At 39.1% G+C, this 21,698-nt stretch overlaps 2 protein-coding genes and 2 non-coding genes across 5 annotated transcripts in view; 1 reads left to right on the top strand and 3 right to left on the bottom strand.

The window, feature by feature from the left end:
- The window catches only part of DIPK1A (divergent protein kinase domain 1A), a 148,642-nt gene extending 138,141 nt beyond the window's left edge, over positions 1–10,501 (top strand). Inside the window, exons 4-5 of the mRNA XM_004378742.2 lie at positions 8,319–8,495; positions 9,421–10,501. Of these exons, the coding sequence (XP_004378799.1) occupies positions 8,319–8,495; positions 9,421–10,233 (990 nt within the window). The 3' untranslated portion in view covers positions 10,234–10,501. The remainder of the gene's footprint in view (positions 1–8,318; positions 8,496–9,420) is intronic.
- A 1,254-nt stretch (positions 10,502–11,755) lies between these two features.
- RPL5 (ribosomal protein L5) lies at positions 11,756–21,396 on the bottom strand. Of its 2 annotated transcripts, none has more exons than XM_004378741.3 (8): positions 21,261–21,396; positions 19,962–20,031; positions 19,755–19,870; positions 18,377–18,511; positions 16,775–16,977; positions 15,704–15,881; positions 12,463–12,551; positions 11,756–11,926 (listed from the first exon to the last, which is right to left on the bottom strand). In XM_004378741.3, the coding sequence occupies exons 1-8, from the start codon at positions 21,261–21,263 to the stop codon at positions 11,827–11,829; spliced, it is 894 nt and encodes a 297-aa protein (XP_004378798.1). In that variant the 5' UTR covers positions 21,264–21,396; the 3' UTR covers positions 11,756–11,826. The 2 variants fall into 2 exon arrangements, with proteins under 2 accessions (XP_004378798.1, XP_023589208.1); XM_023733440.1 differs by having other exon boundaries at positions 12,463–12,548.
- LOC111821002 (small nucleolar RNA SNORA66) lies at positions 12,232–12,363 on the bottom strand. The gene has a single exon (XR_002824486.1). It is a non-coding gene; the product is annotated as a small nucleolar RNA SNORA66 (small nucleolar RNA).
- LOC111821006 (small nucleolar RNA SNORD21) lies at positions 15,972–16,063 on the bottom strand. The gene has a single exon (XR_002824490.1). It is a non-coding gene; the product is annotated as a small nucleolar RNA SNORD21 (small nucleolar RNA).
- Positions 21,397–21,698: the final 302 nt, after the last annotated feature.

Raw genomic sequence — 21,698 nt, 5'->3', positions numbered from 1 at the left:
AGAGTTCTCTTTGTTAGTGTAGAGAAATTGACTGATTTTTGTATGTCGATCTTGTACCCTGCCACTCTGTTAAATCCTTCTGTTAGTTCCAGAATTTCGTGTAGAATCTCTGGGATTTTCTATGTATAGGATCACATCGTCTGCAAATAGGGATAGTTTTACTTTTTCCATACCAATTTGAATGCCTTTTGCTTTCCTTTCTTGGCTTATTGCTCTAGCTAGGACTTCCAGTACGTTATTGAATAAGAGTGGTGATAAAGAGCATCGTTTTCTGGTTCCCATTCTCAAGGGGAATGCTTTCAATCTCTCTCCATTGAGAAAAATGTTGGCTATTGGTTTTATATGTATAAAAAAAAACCAAAAACCTGTTGCCATCTAGTTGATTCTGACTCATAGCGACCCTATAAGACTGAGTAGAACTGCCCCATAGAGTTTTCAAGGAGCAGCTGGTGGATTCAAACTACCGACCTTTTGGTTAGCAGCCATAGCTCTTAACCACTGCACCACCAGGGCTCCTTTGTATATATACCCTTAATTATGTTGAAGAATTTTCCTTCTATTCCTATTTTGCGGAGAGTTTTTATCAGGAATGAGTGTTGGATTTTATCCAATGTCTTTTCTGCATTGATTGATATTATCATGTGGTTTTTTTTCATTTGTTTTGTTTATGTGGTGGATTATGTTGATTGATTTTATAATGTTGAACCATTTTTGCATACCTGGTATGACTCCCACTTGGTTATAATGTATAATTTTTTTTATATGCTGTTGGATTCTATTGGCTAGTATTTTGTTGAGAATTTTTTCGTCTTTATTCATGAGGGATATTGGTCTATACTTTTCTTTTTTAGTGGTGTCTTTGCCTGGCTTTGGTATCAGGGTTATGCTGGCTTCATAGAATATATTTGGGAGTATTTCATCCTTTTCTATATTTTGGAATAGTTTGAGTAGAATTGGTGTCAGCTGTTCACTGAATGTTTGGTAGAATTCTCCTGTGAAGCCATCTGGGCCAGGGCTTTTTTGTTGTTGTTGTTGGGAGTTTTTTTATGACCTCCTCAATTTCTTCTTTTGTTATAGGTCTGTTCAAATTTTCTGCTTCATTTTGTGTTAGTTTAGGTAGGTCATTTGTTTCTAGAAATTTGTCCATTTCCTCTAGGTTTTCGTATTTGTTGGAGTACAGTTCTTCATAGTATTTTGTTATGATCCTTTTTATTTCAGTTGGTTCCATTGTAACATCACCAGTCTCATTTCTTATTTGGGTTATTTGCATTTTCTCCTTCTTTTCCCTTGTCAGTTTGGCCAGTGGTTTGTTGATCTTTTAAAAAAACAGCTTCTAGTCTTGTTGATGTTAATATTTTTCTGTTTCATTTATTTCTGCTCTAATCTTTATTATTTCCTTTTTTCTGGTGACTGAGCTTCTTTTGCTGCTCTTTTTCAATCTGTTGGTTAAGATGTTGGTTTTGAATCTTTCTTGTTTTTTGATATGTGCATTTATTACTATAAATTGACCCCTGAGCACTGCTTTTGCTGTGTCCCAAAGGTTTTGGCATTAAATGAATAATTTCTTTTACAAGGATCAGCACAAAGCTGGTTCCTATGATGTGGAGGTTAAAGATGTCCCAAATGTCTAACTTTTCCAAGCTCCTGTACCACTCCATCATCTCTAACATCAGCTACTCTCTCTTGCCTCAGTACTCTCCCCCCATCCTTGGGTTCCCTAATTTCTTGCAATGTCACACAGATCTCAAATGGGCCATATAAAGGAAATGGCTCAAGAGGTTTTGGAGGCTGGCAAGTCCCAAATTTGTGAGTCAGGCATAGACTTCTCCCTGGCCCTCAGTCTCTGCCCAAAGGCACTCAGCTTTCTTGCTCTGTGGGCCAGGAAGCCCACTGAGCCATCTCCTGTGGGTCTCTGCTGCTGGTTTCTGCTGCAGGTCTGTCCTTCTTTGGTGGTGGTGGTGGGCTCTCTTTTAAGGCAAAACTGACCAATCCCCTTGGTAGGCCACAATTACCCTATCACACAGTCACCTGGGTGGGAGTTACAAGACCATGGCTATAAAGGCCATACACAAAAGTAATTAATCTACCACAGGCATGTTGTGTTTTCATTCTTGTTTGATTCTAGATTTTTTTTCTTTCATTTTTTATTTCTTCTATTACCCAGTGGTTTTTAAGTAGGATGTTATTCAGTTTCCGTGTATTTGATTTTTTTTCCCTTATTTTTCCTGTTATTGATTTCTAGTCTTGTAATCAGAGAAGATGCTTTGTATTATTTTGATGGTTCTGAATTTATTGAGGCTTGCTTTGTGGCCTAACATATGGTCTGTTCTGGAGAATGATCCATGTATGCTGGAAAAGAATGTGTACTGTGCTGTTGATGGGTAGAGTGTTCTGTATGTGTCTATGAGGTCAGGTTGGTTGGTTGGTGTTTAGATCTTCTGTATCTTTGTTGAGTTTCTTTTTAGTTGTTCTGTCCTTCTTTGAAAGTTGTATATTAAAGTCTCCTACCATTGTGGAGTTGTCTGTTTCTCTTTTCAGTTCTGTTAGAGCTTGTTTTATGTATCTTGGAGCTCTTTCATTGGGTGCATAGATATTTATTATGGTTATGTCCTCTTGGTGGATTGATCCTCATAATCATTATATAATGCTCTTCCATGTCTCTTATGCTGGTTTTTGCTTTGAGGTCTATTTTACCAGAGATTCATATTGCCATTCCTGCTCTGTTTTGGTTACCATTTGCTTGATAACATTTTTTTTTTCCATCCTTTGATTTTTAGCTTATTTTTATCTTTGTGTCTGAGGTGTGTCTCTTGTAAGCAGCATATTGATGGGTCATGTTTTTTTATCCAGTCTGCCACACTCTGTCTCTTCTCTGGCGCATTTAATCCATTTACATTCACTGTAATTATCAATAGGTATAAATTTACTGCTGTCATTTTGTTGTGCTTTTTTTTTTGTGGCATTGACAGTTTCTTTGTTCCATATACTTTTCTGTGCTGAGTTCTTTTTGTGTATGATTTTTCTTTTCATTTCATTCATTGCTGTTGATTTTGTGTTTACTGAGTCTTTATGATTTTCTTCTTTTTTATTTTGGTGAATAGGTTTATTAATTTTTTTGAGGTTACCCTGAAATTTACTTTTATCTTCCTAATTTTAAAACATTCTTATATCTTGATGTTGCCTTGACTCCCTCTCCATATGGAAGTTCTGTAATTATACCACTTATTCCCCGTTTTTGTTTTGAAGTTGTTGTCGTTTACAGACTGACATTGGTCCTACTTATCTAGTGCTGCTGTAACAGAAATACTACAGGTGGGTGGCTTTTACAAAGAGAAGTTTATTCTCTCACAGTCTTGCAAGCTAGTCTGAATTCAGGGTGCAAGCTCTGGGGGATCTCTTTCATTTCTGGGGGAAGGTCCTTGTCATCAATTTTCCCCAGTCGAGGACCTTCTTGGCACCAGGCCCTTGGGTCCAAAGGTTGCACTTTCTCCTGATTCTTGTTTCATGGTGGTATGAGGTCCCTGTGTCTCTCTGCTCATTTCTTTCTTTTATATCTCAAAAGAGATTGACTTAAGACACAACCTAATCTTGTAGATTGAGTCCTGCCTCATTAACATAACTGCTGCTAATTCTGCCTCATTAACATCATAGAGGTAGCAATTACAACACATGGGAAAATCACATCAGATGACAAAATGGTGGACAGTCACACAATACTGGGAATCATGGCCTAACCAAGTTGACACATATTTTGGGGGATCACAATTCAATCCATGACAACATCTCTGGATCCATTTTCAGTCTTGTAGCTTTCTTTTATTTTTTGCTAATTCTTCATCTGGTTTGGTATCTGGGTGATGTTGTCTTGTGTCTTAATCTCAGGTTATGGTTTGACATTGTTGGTTCTCTATCTGAAGGACTCCCTTTGGTATTTCTTGTAAGGTTGGTCCAGTTTTTATAAATTCCCTTAATTTCTGTTTATCTGGAAATGTCCTAGTTTTGCCATCATATTTGAAAGACAATTTTCCTGGATATATAATTCTTGGTTGGCAATTTTTTTATTTCAGGATTTTATATATGTCATCCCATTGCCTTCTTGCCTGCATGACTTCTGTTGAGAAGTCAGAGCTTTGTCCTATTGGTTACCCTTTGTAGGTAACGTTTCATTTTTCCTGAGGTGCTCTAGGGATTCTTTCTGTCTTTAGTTTTGGAAAGCTTCTTTATGATATGTCTTGGTGATTTTCTTTTGGAATCTTTCCTATATGGGGTTTGTTGGGCTTCTTGGATGGGTATCTTCTCATCTGTCATGATATTAGGGAAGTTTTCTGCCAGCAAACCGTCAAAAATTCTGTTTTTTTTTTTTTTTGTGTGTGTGTGTGTGTGTGTCCTCCTGTTCTGGAATTCCAATCATGCATAAATTATTCCTCTTTATACTGCCCCACATAACTCTTAGACTTTATTTTTCTTCATTCTTTTTTCTGATTGTCCCTCAAACAGATTAGTATCAAGGGATTTGTCCTCTGTTACGCTAATTCTTTCTTCCATTGATTCAATTATACTTCTGTTTCCTTCCATTATCTATTTCTGATATTTTATTGTTAACCTTCTGGATTTCTAGTTGCTGTTTTTGCATAGTTCCTAATCGTCTATTTTGTTGTTTTATTCTTGTATTGTTTTCCTGAAGTTTCCTAGCGTTTTGTCTGTGTTGTGCTTGATCTCTTTCTTGATGTCTTTGAGGATCCTATATATAAGCCTTTTGAGTTCCTTATCAGGTAGTTGCATTAGCAAATCTTCCTCTGGAAGGTTTTCTGCCCCTTTATTTTGGTGACTTGCTTGAGCCATCTTTTCCTGTTTCTTTATATGATTTGATATTGTTTGCTTGCTTGACTCCAGGTGTATCTACACAGTTTCTCTTTCTCCTATTGGGAGTTCTGTGATGTTGTCTTCCTGTACTCTTCAGCCAGGATCACTGCTGTCTTTGTCTCAAGATGTCCACGCTGTGCTGGTCCAGCTGGCAGGGCACATCCACCCCATTTCACCTCCTCATTCACTGTTCAGTTTCTTCTTCCAGTTGTTGTTTGATCTGATTCTTTATCCTTTCTTTTGATGCTCAGGGTTCCAGGATTGTCATCCGTATCTGTTTCACTTTGTTTCTTGGGTCTTTGCTGTAGAGAGACTGCATGGTGCATCTGTCTAGGCCGCCATGTTGGCTCTTCCTCCAGGATATAATATATATTTTAATCTTATATGCTTTGATTCATTCAGTAGATATTTATTGACTCCCTGTTTCCAGTATATTCAAAACACTGTTTTAGTTACTAGATTATAGACCTTACATTCTCCCAAGAGGAAAAGGAGCACAAACAAACATATCAACCAAACAAATCAAACAGTTACTTGATAAACAAATAAAATAATTATGGAACATAGAATCTTCTATAAAAGAGATACACAAGGTGAAATGATGGAGAATGCAGGGGTTGAAGATGATAGAGATGTACTTTAGAGAAAGTGATCAAGGAAGACCTTTCTGAGATGACATTTGAGCTCATACCTGAATGAAGAGTTAAACTACAGGCATGAGCAGAGGACAGGATGAGCTAAGTCACAAAAGAAGAACTGAAAATGGCTAACATAATGGGAAAGAAAAAATCTACCTCCCTTACCACCAAAAAAATATAAATGAAACCTATAGCATGCTATTGAACTAGAAGAAAATACAATGAAAGATCAACTTTGGTTATCCTTGGGTAGTGGAATGTTGCATGATTTTTATGTGCATCTATTTTCCTTATATCATTTCTAAATTTTCCAATGTGAATATGCTTTACTCTTATAAAAATTTTAAGCAATTTTTAAGTTGATGATACTAACATGTTTAAGAGGATTTCTGAAACAAAGTCCAACATTTGAGTATCTACTATGTGCCTGGCACTGTTTGATGCACTAGAAGAGACCATGGGAACAAGACAGACAAAGCTTCTCCACTCATGTGACTTATATTCTAAAGTGGGAGTATATAGATAATAAATGAGTCAATAACAACAACAAAAATCATTTCAGACAGTGCTAAAGGATATGATGAAAATAGGGTAGTGGGTTAGAGAGTGACCTAGGGTGTGTCTTAGGCTGGGTTCTCTAGAGAAGCAAAACCAATAAAGCATATAAATATATATAGAGAGAGATTTATATCAAGGAAATGGCTCACACGATTGTAGAGGCTGGAACATCCCAAGTCCGTGGACCAGGGTAGAAGTTTCTCCTGATTCACGAAGCTGCAGGTGCTGGCGAACCCAAGATCGGCAGGTCGGAGAACAGGACTCTTGCTCACAGGCTGTGAAGATCGATGAATCCCAGGATCAGCATGCAAGACTGCAAGGCTTCTCCTGATTCACGTAGAGGTGAACCCAAGATCAGCAGGTCAGAGAGCAGGACTCTTGCTCACAGGCTGTGAAGATCAACGAATCCCAAGATCAGCAGGTAAGCTGCTAGCTCAAGTCCCAAGAACCAGAGGTCAGACAAACAGGAGCCAGCTGCGGGACCCAGAGCAGGCAAAAGCCAGAATGTCCAAATGTATTTGGATGCAGGCTCCACGCCCAAGGAAACTCCCTTTCAACTGATTGGCTACTCACAGCAGATCCCATCATGGGAGTGATCACATATAAACACTGAGAATCATGGCCAGCCAAGTTGACACACAATCTTAACCATGACTTTTGCTATGATATGATGGGGTGACTATGTTTTACACGTGGCAAGGACATGAATTTTGGGGGGCCAAAGGGTAGAGTGTCATGGATTGAATTGTGTCCCCCAGAAATATGTGTCAACTTGGTTAGGCCATGATTCCCAGTATTGTGTGGTTGTCCTCCATTTTGTGATTGATATAATATTCCTCTATGTTGTAAATCCTGTGGTTAATGAGGCAAGATTGGATTATGTTGAAGAGGATCAAGGTGGGATGTAACACCCTTGCTCAGGTCACATCGCTGATCCCTTGTAAAGGGAGTTACCCTGGGGTGTGGCCTGCACCACCTTTTATCTTACAAGAGATGAAAGGAAAGCAAGCAGAGAGGGTGACCTCGAACCACCAAGAAAGCAGCGCCGGGAACAGATTTGGGAGAAGCTCCTAGTCCAGGGGAAGATTGATGACAAGGACCTTCCTCCAGAGCCGACAGAGAAAGCCTTCCCCTGGAGCTGACGCCCTGAATTTGGACTTCTAGCCTACTAGACTGTGAGAGAATAAGTTTCTCTTTGATAAAGCCATCCACTTGTGGTATTTCTGTTATAGCAGCACTGGATGACTACGACAGGGTGGAAAAGGGATCTATTTTAGATAGGGGGTCAGGGAAGGCCTTTCTAAGGTGTCATCTGAGCTGGAGACTTGAGTGATGTGAAGGAGCTGACCGTATGAATATCTGGGGATAGTGCATTTTAGGCAGAACCAACAGTAAGTAAAGCAAATCATGAAGCAGGAACAAGCTTGATAGGTCCAAGGAACAGAAGGAAGACCACTGTAGCTGGGACTTAGAAAATGAGGGAGTAAGTGGTACAAAATCAGTTTAGAGGCATAGGCCAGGACAGCTCATATAGAGCCTGGTGGTAAGCAGTGGTAAGGACTTTGGACTTTAGTCTAATTGAGAATCTATTGGAGGGTTTGAAGCAGGGGAGTAATATCATCTGCTTTGTTTTAATTAATATGCTTAGTATGGTGCATTTTGCTTTTTACATATTAGTAAGCCAGACAGCCTAGTGGTTAAGACCAGGCGTGAGCTTTGAGGCTAGACTGCCTAGGTTCAGATGCTGGCTTTACCACTTACTGTGTTAACTTGAAAAAGTTATTCTACCTCTCTCTGCTTCAGTTTCCCTATCAGTAAAATGACAATACTGACAGTAACTACCTAATAGGGTTGCTACAAGGATTAAAATAATAAATTAGATCATAGCACATAGTAAGCACTATATAATGTTGCTTTGTAAGCTAGGTAGTTAATAGTGATTAGTTCTGGGAAGTGTGATTAAGAAAATGTAATGTGGGAGACCTTTGCTTTCACCTTACATCCTTCTGTATAGTTTGACTTTTAAAATATGTTAGTCATGCATTATAAATAATTTAAAAAATTAAAGAAAAAATCTTTGGAGTATGATTTCAAATTTGCTGTTTAAAAAGAAAATCACAGCTCAATTTTGATATTTTGATACTGTTTTTTGTTTGTTTTTTAATGGGAGAGGAGGGCCCTAAAAATACAGTGGTATCTTTTTTATTTTCTTCTTTTCTAATAAACGTAGTACATAACTTGTCATTCTTTTTTACACAGATGTATTTAGGGATTTGGGATAATCTGCCAGGTGTTGTGAAATGTCAAATGGAACAAGCACTTCATCTTGATTTTGGAACTGAATTGGAACCAAGAAAAGAAATAGTTCTATTTGATAAGCCAACTAGGGGAACTACTGTACAGAAATTCAAAGAAATGGTCTACAGTCTCTTTAAAGTAAGTATATGCAAGTCCAGGAGCTCCGGCAGCACAGTGGTTAAGAGCTGGACTGCTAACCAAAAGGTCAGCAGTTTGAATCCACCAGCCACTCCTTAGAAACCCTATAGGGCAGTTCTACTCTGTCCTCTAGAGTCGCTATGAGTCTTTTTTTCGTTTTATTTATAATAGCTAGAAATGTCCAGATTTGAGAGGGGAGATACTTAACTATAGTTGGACTGCTGCATAGTTTCATATTGTAACTGATACCCATCAAAAGGAAAAATGAAAACTAGTACATCCTGATTGCAAATTATATTTAAAAATTTAATACTCATATAGACAAAGATTAAATAGAAATAGTTTGGAGAAGAATTTATTTTTTCTCAGTTTTGATTGCTTTTATTTTCACTCAAAATCTTTCTTTTCTTTGGCCATTATACAGACTATTTTATCCCAGAAAATCTTAACAGGGAAATATGTTTTAATCTCCATTACTGGAACAATATAACTTGAACAAAATCTGATGTAAACTACAAAATAGGAGAAAATAATTTTCAATTGGCTTTTGTTATTAATGACTTTGGATATGAGTATATTCCACTGCAATTTTGCAGGTAAATGTATAAATAGAACAAGGAATAATTACTTAGTGCCTTTGTTAACTGTAGTTTATCTAAAGGGTATGTGAGGGCTAGGGTAGTTGGGGTAGCCATTTAATAAACAAATGTATTTAGCAAAGTGGACTTTACTGCAGTTACATAAATCATGGTTCTAATTACATAGGAAGCATCACAAATATTTGGAGATGTAACATACTAAGTTCCTTTGGGGGAATCATAGCAAGATTATCAGCATGGTAATAATCCTCATAAAGGAACTTAGTGTTACAAGATTTTTTCTTCATTTCTAATGTATAATTAGTCAAATTTTTATCTTTTATTAGGCTAAGTTGGGTGATCAAGGAAACCTCTCTGAACTGGTTAATCTCGTCTTGACGGTGGCTGATGGAGACAAAGATGGCCAGGTTTCCTTGGGAGAAGCAAAATCAGCATGGGCACTTCTTCAATTAAATGAGTTTCTTCTCATGGTGATACTTCAAGATAAAGAACATACCCCCAAATTAATGGGATTCTGTGGTGATCTCTATGTAATGGAAAGCGTTGAATATACCTCTCTTTATGGAATAAGCCTTCCATGGGTCATCGAACTTTTTATTCCATCTGGATTCAGGAGAAGCATGGATCAGTTGTTCACACCGTCATGGCCTAGAAAGGCTAAAATAGCCATAGGACTTCTAGAATTTGTGGAAGACGTTTTCCACGGCCCATATGGAAACTTCCTCATGTGCGATACTAGTGCCAAAAACTTAGGATATAATGATAAGTATGATCTGAAAATGGTGGACATGAGAAAAATCGTGCCAGAGGCAAACCTGAAAGAACTTATTAAGGACCGTCACTGTGAGACTGATTTGGACTGTGTCTATGGCACGGATTGTAGAACTAGCTGTGATCAGAGTACCATGAAGTGTACTTCCGAAGTGATACAACCAAACTTGGCAAAAGCCTGTCAGCTACTCAAAGACTACCTGCTGCGTGGTGCTCCAAGTGAAATTCGTGAAGAATTAGAAAAGCAGCTTTATTCTTGTATTGCTCTCAAAGTCACAGCAAGTCAAATGGAAATGGAACATTCGTTGATACTAAATAACCTAAAAACATTACTGTGGAAGAAAATTTCCTATACAAATGACTCTTAGTTCAGTTGGACATTGTTACCATTATAGGAAACTTCTAAAAAAAAACTTTGAGCATTTTTTAGAATGGCTTCTGATTCAGAGTTCCCTGCCAGTTCCACGAAACTCCTTTCCTCTGGGCTTAGTGAAGCCACCAAGTTAAAATATGGTTACTCACTGGCAGGTGTAGGATCAACAGGTCCAAAGGATTTCATTCCTGCCCTTTTTTTTTTTTAAGATGCTGTTACATTTCTCAGTGCATTCACTGTGTAACTAAAAAAAAAAAAAAAAATGCTGTGAAAAATCCTCACTCCATAAACATCAAGTTTGAGTATTGTGTAGATTTATAATTGTTAGCCAAAATACCATTGATGGAAACATTGCATTGAAGCTGCTGTTTAAAAAACAATTTATACATAAATTTACTAATGTCTTAGCATGGTAAAGTTTGCACATTAACAGAAATTAAGACTGCAAAGCAGGTAAATTACCTTTTTAAAACATGTTGGGTTAATAGCATGGTTTGTTATATTAGACAAACATTTTTAACTCATTTAGACATCAGTTATCTGTGGTTTCAGGATTTTTCCCTAAGAGGCTCTTTTAACAGAGCCTCTTGTAATTCAAAATCTTTTAGGGGAGTATTCTACTTGGCAATATGTAAATGCCAATTTTATGGCCCAAACTGGGTGAGCTTTCATGTCATTCTAAAGAAATTCATAGGGCCCATCTTAGTACAAGTACCAACCAGCCAACTGAGCCCTTCAAAACTGAAGGGCATAGACCCAATCCAGACCGTCGTATCCTCAATTTGAACTAAGGGGGAAGTCAGATTTCTATGAAATAATCACAGAATTTATTTTAATAAATATTTTCCATTTCCAAACAGTATTTCTTAATGGCCAGAGGGCTATTTAAGAGGCATGTAAATTTAAGGAACATTTTTTCCATGTGAACTCGATATAAAAAGGTTAATATTTGCTCCTCACTCATGTATTTTTATATGTTTACTCAGATCTGGCATGCAGCTTCCAACGTCTCCACAAAAATCAAACACCTTTTGGAGAAGAGACCCAGCAGTTTCTGTTCAAAGGTTTCACATGGTTAAAGTGAATGTGTTAAAGCTATATGTCCTTCACTGGACATTGGACAGCTTTCTGTAAAGAAAAATTAAAGCCAGGTGTTAACACCAGTTGTTTAATATTATATACTCTGAAGGTACTTCTTCTTCCCACTAATCATCTGGTTACAATAAATGGATGGAAGAATTATTTCTTAGTGATGGTTGGTCTGTTGCTTGCCAGACTTTAGGGAGAGCTGTACATCTTAAACCTATATTTTGAAGGATGGTGACTCCTGTCAGGGAGAACAGAAGCCCAAGTAATAGATGTGAACTTCGTTGGAGTCACAGTCAGCATGCAGACAAACTTTTCCTGGAAAAAGCTATATTTGTGTCTTGGAGAAAATAACTGCCAATTCCTCTGCTTTTATACTCCAGGGTATTTCCTACAGTTTCATAAAAAAGTTAAAGAGCTTAACACAGATGTAGCTGGTTGGTCAATAAGTTTATTGTCTTTATCTCAAAACTCTTCATAGAAAATTGTGGTGTGGTTTGGCTTAGCTCTCAGCAGCCCGCCCCTGAGCTCTGAAGAAGCTTGCCTTCTTCTGAGCTACCCGATCCTTCTTCTGGGCAAGAGACATTTTGGGACGATTCCACCTACAAAACAAAGGAATATATATATTTTTAAATCATAGCCAAAGAAGATAAAGAATGTTTAATTTTAATTGCAAAAAGACGAAGACTGTAATCAGATGGAGGTGAATAATCCAACACATGTATTTCTCAAACCCCAACTTCCTGTGATGTGCTATTATCACACACAGAGCCAAGAATCAAAGTGCAATGTCAGTGCAATGCTTACATGCCCATTAAGTGTTACTTTTGAAATACCAAACCATGAAAACCAACAGAAACGAACTCTTTTCTTTAGGTAGCCTCCCCAAAGCAGTTACTGGTAGTTATACTGTATTAGGATAGAATGGGCCACCTCAGTAGCTCCTGAGGCTAATCATTTCTATCACCACAATTACTTTAGCAAACCTGGTTCCCCTTGCTTCTGCAACATCATGCAGAGCTAGTGATCGGGTTTGCAAATCTTCACGGAGAATCTGACCCACCAGATGAAGGAGGCATTATGGGAACCACTCGCAATCCCTTCCCTCTTGGAAAGATTGTAATAGTAAGACACATACCTTTTCTTTTTAACATCTTTCTTAGGCTTCTTCTCATAAACTGGATTCTCTCGTATAGCAGCATGTGCTTTCTTATACATCTCCTCCATCTGAAACAAAAGAAATCAAACAGTACTTGGTTTCATTTCACATGCCCTAAATGATGTTGTCAGTTGCATCTATATTCTACTACTTTCTCTATTTTGTCCTTCTAAGGTAGATTCTTAAAAGGAACAAGACTAAGTCAAGGTTGGTTACCTGCTTAAATTTCAAAAGGTAACCTACCTTTTCCTAATATATTCTCAATTTTTTCCTTAGGCAATGGTTTTAATACATCAACTGACACTATTTGCAAAACTCAACTCAATCTTATTCAAGAAAAATTTGCACATTATGTCAAGAATTCAGCCATACTTTAGGGCAAACTGATTTCTGCAGGAAAACACATGACATTTTAAGTATTTTCTGACTGTAATATTGTCAAGAGAAAAACAAAGCATTTAAGATCAAGAGTATATGGGGCCAATACAGTCACAACACTGACGTAATTTAGTAGTACTGGTTACTGACATTGGGGTTTCAACAAGCAATTGCTAAGTTCTTTTCTGTCCTCCCTCATTCTCCAGATTCACATTTTACGAAAATTTCTACCCGATATATCTTTTGAAACTATTTCTAATACTGCATACCAGTGACCTCGTACATCTTCTACCAGTTACTAGTATCTGGCAATATCAGGCCTCTCCGGAACCAGAATGAGATTTGAATACTCTTAGAAAACCCAGAAAGGTTATCTGATTAGCTATCTTATTGGGTAATTTTATTCTAAAACTCATCAAAAGACACTGTTGCAACTAACTTGTTTCAATTAATACTCCCAAATGACTGATGATCTTGTAAAAGATCAAGTCATGCAAAGCAGCTTTATAAGATGCCTAAGTGCTCATTATCAAGATCTAACAATTATTTTTTACCAGTTGCCTTTGAGTTGATCCTGACTTATGGTGACCTCATGTGCATCAAAGTAGAACTGTGCTCCACAGGGTTTTTAATGGTTGACTTTTTGGAAGTAGATCTCCAGGCCTTTCTTCCAAGGTGCCTCTGGGCAGAACTGAACCACCAGTCTTTTGGTTAGCCATTTAAGCCACCTGGGGGCTCCTAAACAATTACAGCTCCCTAAAGAATACATCACGGTGACCCCATGTGTTAAACAGAGTAGAAACGAGCCCCATAGGGTTTTCTTGGCTGTAATCCTTATGGGAAGCAGATCACCAGGCCTTTCTTCCACAGTGCAGCTGGATGGCAAACCAACAACCTTTCAGTTAGTAGTCAAGTGCAAATCGCTTGCGCCACCCAGGGACCACACATGGGGTCACCATGAGTCAGAATCAACTTGATGGCAGAGATTGGAGTTTTTTGTTTTTAAAAAATATGCTGAGGGCAATGGTAGAATTCTAGCCCTCCATGCAAAGGAACTGGTTCAATTTCCAGCCAGTGTATCTTGAGCGAAGCCACCACTTATCTGGTCACTGGAGGTTTGTGTTGCTATTATGTTGAAAAGATTTCAATGTAGCTTCCAGACTAAGACAGACTAGGAAGAAAGGCCTGGTGATTTACTTCTGAAAAACAAACCAATAAAAACCCTGTGGATCACTATGGTTGATCCCATTGTACATGGGGGTTGCCCTGAGTCAGGGCCAACTTCAAAGGCAGTTTAACAACAGCAAAGAGTATGTTAAGGTAATCTAGGTCTCTAAAGGTACTCATAGAAACAGTGTAGCAGGCAAAAATAATGTAAAAATTTGAGCGCCAACTACCTAAATCCTTTCTGAGAAAGTTAATCTGTCTACTTCTTAGCACTCTGTATTATAGCTGTTGCTGTATTTAACAAACCACCCAATGACTTCAAATGTATTAGTTTAACAAATCTAAGCAGTCCAGTTCCTACCTTCCAAGGAATCAGACAAGTAGGAAATACAACCATATATGGAGATAACACCATGAGTTTAGGTAAAGATTACTTCCTGTTGGAGACACCAGATGACTACAGGTGATTCTGGTAGGCACACATGAGGAAAGAGGCCACCGTAGATAAAATTAATAAGCTAGCTGAAGAAGTACATAGCCAAACAGCAGATGCTGAAGCATAGCGTGTATACAGGAAAGCACTAGGAAATAAAAATCTGAAAGCACAGACTGGGAGTTTAGAAATATTGAGCTAGTGTGACATGACAAGAGCAAGACGTGGCTTTGGAAGAAAAATTTAGCAGGCCAAGTAGAATCACAATCGAAAAGTAAAAGGCCCAAGCCAGGGTGGTATCAGTAATAATATATTAAGGAAGACTCATGTCAAACTTAGTGAGCATATCCTTTTTTGCTACATCTAATTTTGAAGCCTTTCCTATCTCAGAAACTCAAGCTATGTGTTTACTCAGCCCTAGACAGTATCTTAAACATACAAATGACAATTATCTTTTTCCAAGTTCAACTCAATTTTAAAGAAAAGACTTTCATAGTCAAAGCTGTGCCAAAATAGAAAACTACTATTATGCACTAACACAAAAGAACCTAACAATTACTTGATATACCATCTGTCAATTTATATACAAATTTAGCTATATGCAGAAAATCTAGAACACAGCACCAATCTGCTATGATGAAAGGAACCTCACCACCCCACAGCCTCAAAATTAATGTAGTTTAATAACTAGCACCTCGTATCAAGAAGAGTAGTTTATAACTATGACCAAAGGAATGACGTTTTAAAAAACGGGGGGCCTGGGTGGCACAGTGGTTAAGTGCTACGGCTGCCAACCAAAAGGCTGGCAGTTCAAATCCACCAGCCGCTCCTTGGAAACCCTATGGGGCAGCTCTACTCTGTCCTATAGGGTCACTATGAGTCGGAATCATTACCTATGATTAAACTAACACCAAATGCACAAAGCCACCCAAGGCTGCAGATGCCTGAAGCCTGCCATACTTCTAGAATCTAGAAGATTAGTAAAAGCTTGTTGACGAATCTAGTTTATTACTTATACTACCTTATCTGACTTGTTATTAACCTATTCTGGTCCAACATCCTAATTTCATATTCCAAATTAAAGATAGCTTATCTGAGTCTACCCATACCTACAAACATACCCATATATTCAACTTCCAACTAACCTGAAATAAACCTATATTTAAGGATGCACCCACCAAAAATTAGTAAACCTATTTCTACAAATCAACCCATAAAAGCATTTTTAGGTAAAATTTTTACCATGTCTGGAGTTACACTGTTCTTTATGTATTGAGAGAACTGTTTCTTATAAGCATCTTCATCTTCTTCCATTAGGTAACGCATATAATCTGCAACGTTCTGACCCATGATGTGTTTCCGATGTACTTCTGCGTTGAATTCCTTGCTTTCTGAATCATAACCAGGGAATCGTTTGGTACTAAAACAAAGTTTTTCATATTTTAGTATATATTGACAGAAATCAATTCACTAGTAGGAATTAATTTCATTCACTCTGTGTATCAGAGTAGCTGCCATCAGTCCCGTCTTGAAACAACTGCATCATATGCAATCAAAGGACCAACTACTGACTGCTCAGTTAGTGGGATATCATCATTCAGCAGCTAAAATCTCCAAATTCCAGAATAGAAAAGAAAATCACTTCCACAAACACTTTTTAAAATCATTCAGTAAACCAAGGCCTTCCTCCACTACAAAGTTGAGTTTTTCTGCGTATTAACATAGGAAGGGGTTTCAAAACTGCTCCACAAAATTCTAGAATTTCTCAGTGGTGCCCCAGGGTACATGGGAATAAGATGACAGCCAATAAAATTATCAAGTGTGTGTGCTCTTGGTATATTTGCATCTAATTTTTTTTAACAGTATGGAATTTACAAAGTACATTCATTAACTCAAGTACCAAAGGAACTACAAACTAAACAAGACTTTTAAAGCTTGGTCTTGTGATGAGCAAAACCCACTTGGCTTCCAAGAATGGTCAACAATCTTATTTCCAATCAAAACTTTAGAAATCTTTCATAAGCCTTTTTCTCAACTCTTTCTAACCAAAATTAAGTCAGATGCAAAATATAATGGTTTCAACTCCAGCTCTCTCACTTACTAGCTCCATGACCTGTTACCTCAGCCTCAGTCTCTTCATTTATAAAATAGTTTACAACTGGTTTCTACTCTGCCAGGTTCCCTTTGTGTAGTACCTAGCATACAGCAGGCATTCAATAATAGCTACAGTTACTTTAATTAATTCAGTAATCTCCACACTGAAAACAGGGAAGTGTGGGAGTCCAGGCACTGAGGCCTTGAATATTATATTACCTGTGCGGTATAGACAAGCCTCCATCCACAGCTCCCTTCAGAGCCCCAAAGACTTTATTCCCAGTGGTAGTTCTGGCAAGGCCTGCATCCAAATAGCATGTGAAGGCACCAGGCTGACCATCAATGCTTTCCACATTGTATTCATCTCCGGTTACCTCCACTTGGCCTTCATAGATTTTGTCCATGCCAAACCTATTGAGAAGCTATTAACAAAGAAGCCAGCCTGAATACCTGTCTGAATATATTCAAACAACTCTAAAATTAAAACATCTCGTCACAACTTATGACCTGTAACATCTGAGAAAAACTCCTTCTAATTCACCCATTCCACTTTTAAAGTTTATCAAATTTTAAATGCCACAAAAACAAATTTCAGACATTCAATTTCACCCACTTTAACTTTGTCTTAACCTTCTGAATCTTTTCTACATGTCCATACTTAATTTTTGAAGTAATCAAAACTTGAACATGCAATACTTAATCTGTTAGCTTAAGAGGTAACTTCCCACATTGAAACAGTCATACTTGGCCACGATAACTCAACATTAAATGTCATCACATGTACTTTTATTTAATATGAAATAAAATCCTAGAAGTAGGATCCTGGGCTGAAGGGAACATCTTTCATGGCTCTACTCCCCAATCACGTAAACGTGGGCCACTCCTGTACTGGAACACCGCCATCTAGCTATGGTTTCAAAAGTGACACCTTTGCACCAAGTTGCTCTCTTTCAGAATGACGCTATTTCCCACTCAAACATGTTTATAATCAGTGAAGACACGGGCCCCCAATACTGGCGCACAAGCTTGACAACTCCAGTGCAAAATAAGGTAATTGACAAAACAAAAATTAGGCAAAATCACATTTTCATCCCCTCTTTCTGCAGAATATAGCACATCTAGAAGTGCTGCCACCCCGAGGTGAAGATGATTAAAACAAGAATGAATTCCTCACCAGTGCCTCCCCGCAAAGTTTAAGACACTGCTTCTTAAACTTTAATGTGCACAAGTCACTTGGACACCCTATTAAAATATAGATTCTGAGGATCTGGAGTAGAGCCTCCACAATTATACCATTTCTAAAGTGTTCCCAGATGATACAGGGTCAGAAGATCTACACTTCTGAGTAGCAAGGATCTGTACTGTACAGTAAGGCAGCCACTAGCCACACGTGGCTATTCAAATTAAGTTAATGAAAATTAAAAAATCAGTTCTTTAGTAGCACTAGTCACATCTCAAGTGCTCAACAGCCACATGCGGCTAATGGCTACCCTTATCGGACAGAACAGATTACATGTTACACGTTTCCAACACTGGAGAAAATTCTATTGAACAGCACTAGGGAACATGTCTAGATTTATCCACAAGCAGAAAAGACAGGAAGACAACCACTTCTCCAGGTGAAGAAACGCACTGCCATCAATTCAAACCCTGTATTATAAAATCATCTTCCCTTCCAGTGCTTTGTATGCCACAGGAAAGAGTAGGCACGCCCCTGAAGCCACAGCTGAGGGTGTCTTATTCATGTACTAACACCTTGCAGACCATTCAAAGCAATGAGCTAACTCCAAAGTATATCAATTTAAGTGATCTTGTACATACCCTGCGGGCCAGCAGCAGACCAGTACAATAAGCGGCAGCATAATTTGTCAGGCCAACTTTCACACCATACTTTGGGAGTTCGTGAGCATAAGCTGCACAGACTATCATATCCCCTTCTATACGGGCATAAGCAATCTACAGTAAGAGAAAAATCAGGTTAGTAATCTGTGCTTTCACTGTTTCAGTATTTGTCCTAAGGATGGACTTATAAAAAGAAAAAAGATGGACACAGATCTATACCACTTAAAATTTCTTGTTATCTCCAGTCACCTCGAAAAATTTATGGCTTGGTCAACTGTAGTAGGCAGGTGTATGAGTCTGCCAAACGTCACAGTATGTAAGACTAAAATTACCAAGTAGATAGTAAATACTAAAACTTATTTGAGATTATACTATAGTTCCTTACTTTCAAATACAAAGACTATTAACTGGGTCAACTGGTAAGATAAAGATACACTTTTAAAAAAAGGAATTCCCAAATATTTCAAAAACATTTTTAATTAAGCATAATTTAAGTCCAACAAACGTTCCATTTAAAGAGCCCTGGTGGTGTAGTGGTTAAGCACTCGGCTGCGAATCAAAAGGTCAGTGGTTTCAACACACCAGCCACTCCCCGGGAGAAAGATGTGGCAGTGGCAGTCTGCTTACATAAAGATTAAAGCCTTGCAAACCCTATGGGCAGCTGTACTATCCTACAGTCGGAATCGACTCAACAGCAACAGGTTTTTAGGTTTCAATGTTTAGTTAGCTGACCCAGGTATGAAGACACTGCCTTATGCAAATTAGTATGTCCAGAAAACAGGTGTGCCTGCCACTTAGCGTTCAGCAAATCAACTATCAAAATGTTCCTTCGGTGTAAAAGCCCAGAAAACTAGCTTCCAGGAGCAAATTGGCACTTTCTGGAGGTATACAGTCATACATATGTATTAAAACCGGATTTCAAATAATAAGCAGGAACAAGAACCACCTTAGTCTCATTTAACCCTCACAACTACCTACCTATCTTTTCCACAAGCACAAAGCAAGAGTCAGGCTCTGCCCATGTACTCTACTGGAAACAGGATGGGCAAGAACCTTCCACTTGCCTCATACTCCCCCCAACCCCGTGTACACACAAAATAGTACAATACCCAGGGTTTCCCTAAGCCTCTTTCTCCCTAATTAGAAAAGGAATGGGCTCCAATTCTAGACTTACTAAAAGGAAAAGAACTATTCACTCACTCAACAAATGTTTTGAGTGCCAGGCACTAAACTAGATGATCCTTCTAACCCATACATCACGTGCTTGATTTCCCCCAAATACAACTTCTCCAGCATAGTGAATGGGGAGGTTGGAGCAGGTTAACCATCCACTGCTTGTGTCCAGAATACAACTTACCTGGCAAATGATATCTCTGTTGGTTACACGAACTATCATCCTGTATTTGGGTGTGTTGTACTTATTTTTATCCTGGATAACCAAGCGTTTGCGAGCATAGTAATCAGTTTTACCCTCTGAAAGAAAAAAATAATTACGTTAAGAAAGGCTACTCCACTGCAAAGCAGATGCTTATGTATCGTAAACATTATGAAAAACTGAGAATACCTCGTCGTCTTCTAAATTTTACTTGGTATCTCTTGAAGTAGGCCTTGTTCTTGACAACTTTAACAAACCCCTTTAAGAAAAAAAGAATGTTATTAAAACCTTGATAAATGTTTTAGCTTATGTTTTTGACATCTAAGTTAACCATGTAACCGAGTGAGTTAATCATCCAGACAACTGTCACTTTGTAGAATCCAGTGTTCCTCAAACCATCTGAGGGTAAAAGGACCACTTTTCTACTTTCAATCTGTCAGAGACTGGTAAGTTTCATAAAACACAGTAAAAAAAAACAATCACAGAGAAAACAGAATAAAAAAAGCATATAAAATACAGACCTCGACTTTTTATTAGGTTCAACAGACAAAAAATTACTGTCACACTGCTTTAAAGAGTTTTTAAAAACTTACTTGTACTTGTTCAGTAGAGGATCAACACCAATACGTGTGCTTCTGGTAAACACTGCTCTAGACAGCAGTCAGTCCTACCAAATGTCAGTTTACTGTCTTATTTCCAGAACCTAACCTCAAGGAAGCACACTCTTCCCTCACTTTTCACGTGCATTAAAAAAAAAGGTCTTACTACTTGCCACAATAGTCAACTGGAAAGAGTACATTCAGCGAATACTTCCGATTAAAACAGCACTGACTCTCAACAACTTTCGCCTAACCCCACCCCACCTTTGGGTCCCCACCCCAACAATCACGCAAAGTGGAGGCAGCGATGACTTGAGAAAAGGAGGCAGGAGACGCACTCCGAATTAAATGAGCTTCCTCTCGGGGCGCACAGATAACAAGACCTCATGTTTCACTGACGATTCTGGCATGAAAGCTAATTCCTCGACCTACCGACACAGCCTCTGTGAACTAAGACCCGCCGGCCCGGACGCTCTCCCGGAAAAGCCACGAAGCAGTCAGGGTCCGAGCCGGGTCCGAAGAATGGCAGCCCGCCTCCACACAGGTACCCCCCAGCCTTTAGCTAGTCCGAGGCTGAGCTGCAGTCTCCCCTGCCCGGCCACCAACCGATGCCTCTTTCTGGCGAGCCGACACTAAGCCCGCAGCTTGTCTACCAAACTCAACCCCCTGCCCTAATTTTCGATCCCCTTCTTCGCCAACCCTTCCCCCAAAGTGGCGGGCAGGCGGCAGCCATTAGGCCACGCTGGGAGCTGCGGCCCGACTATGGCAGAGTCGGCAATCTAATGCCATCCGGCCCCTGCGCCGCGCGAGACGGGCTCCAGGCTAGCGTTCCGGCAAGGAGTGGAAACACCCGTGCTTCCGAAGTTACAAGACCGAGGAGCCCACTCACCATCCTGCGGAACACGGACCGGCGTCCGCGGATCGCCACAGACCTGCAGGCCCAGCAGCTCTACGGGGGGGAAAAGGCCGAAACCCAAGCGCAGGCGCAGTATGTAGCACCTACGACCACGCCAGCGACGTGCGGAAGAGAGAAGGCTCCAGCCGCAAAGCGTGCGACGTGCTGTTCCCTGTTGGCGGGAGGGGGAAGTGCAGAACTTCCCATCGTGATCAACTCGCAAGGCTGCTCACCCCGGCTCCTGGCTGAGATTCCGACAAGGGGGTGGGGCGCGATGAGCAGAAGCAGGAGAATGACAAGAGACTTTCGCTTTCTGTGCTAGGGACTTTTTTCATAACGAGCATTTATTATTTTGTATACAGAGAAAGAAGTTCAAAAGTTAAATAGAATGAATTTGCTCTGGAGCCCTCTTGCCCTTTCCAGGAGCGTACC

Source organism: Trichechus manatus, unplaced genomic scaffold, assembly GCF_000243295.1.
Source record: "Trichechus manatus latirostris isolate Lorelei unplaced genomic scaffold, TriManLat1.0 scaffold00058, whole genome shotgun sequence".
Taxonomy (NCBI): Eukaryota; Metazoa; Chordata; class Mammalia; order Sirenia; family Trichechidae; genus Trichechus; species Trichechus manatus.
Note: the sequence above shows the minus strand (reverse complement) of the source record. Positions and strands in the feature narration are given on the sequence as shown.

Coding starts and splice junctions, on each gene's coding strand:
- RPL5 (XM_004378741.3), bottom strand. Junction 18,512..19,754: donor ACAGAGATATCATTTGCCAG/GTAAGTTGTATT, acceptor CTCTTACTGTAG/ATTGCTTATGCCCGTATAGA. Junction 11,927..12,462: donor AAAGATGTTAAAAAGAAAAG/GTATGTGTCTTA, acceptor TTTGTTTTGTAG/GTGGAATCGTCCCAAAATGT.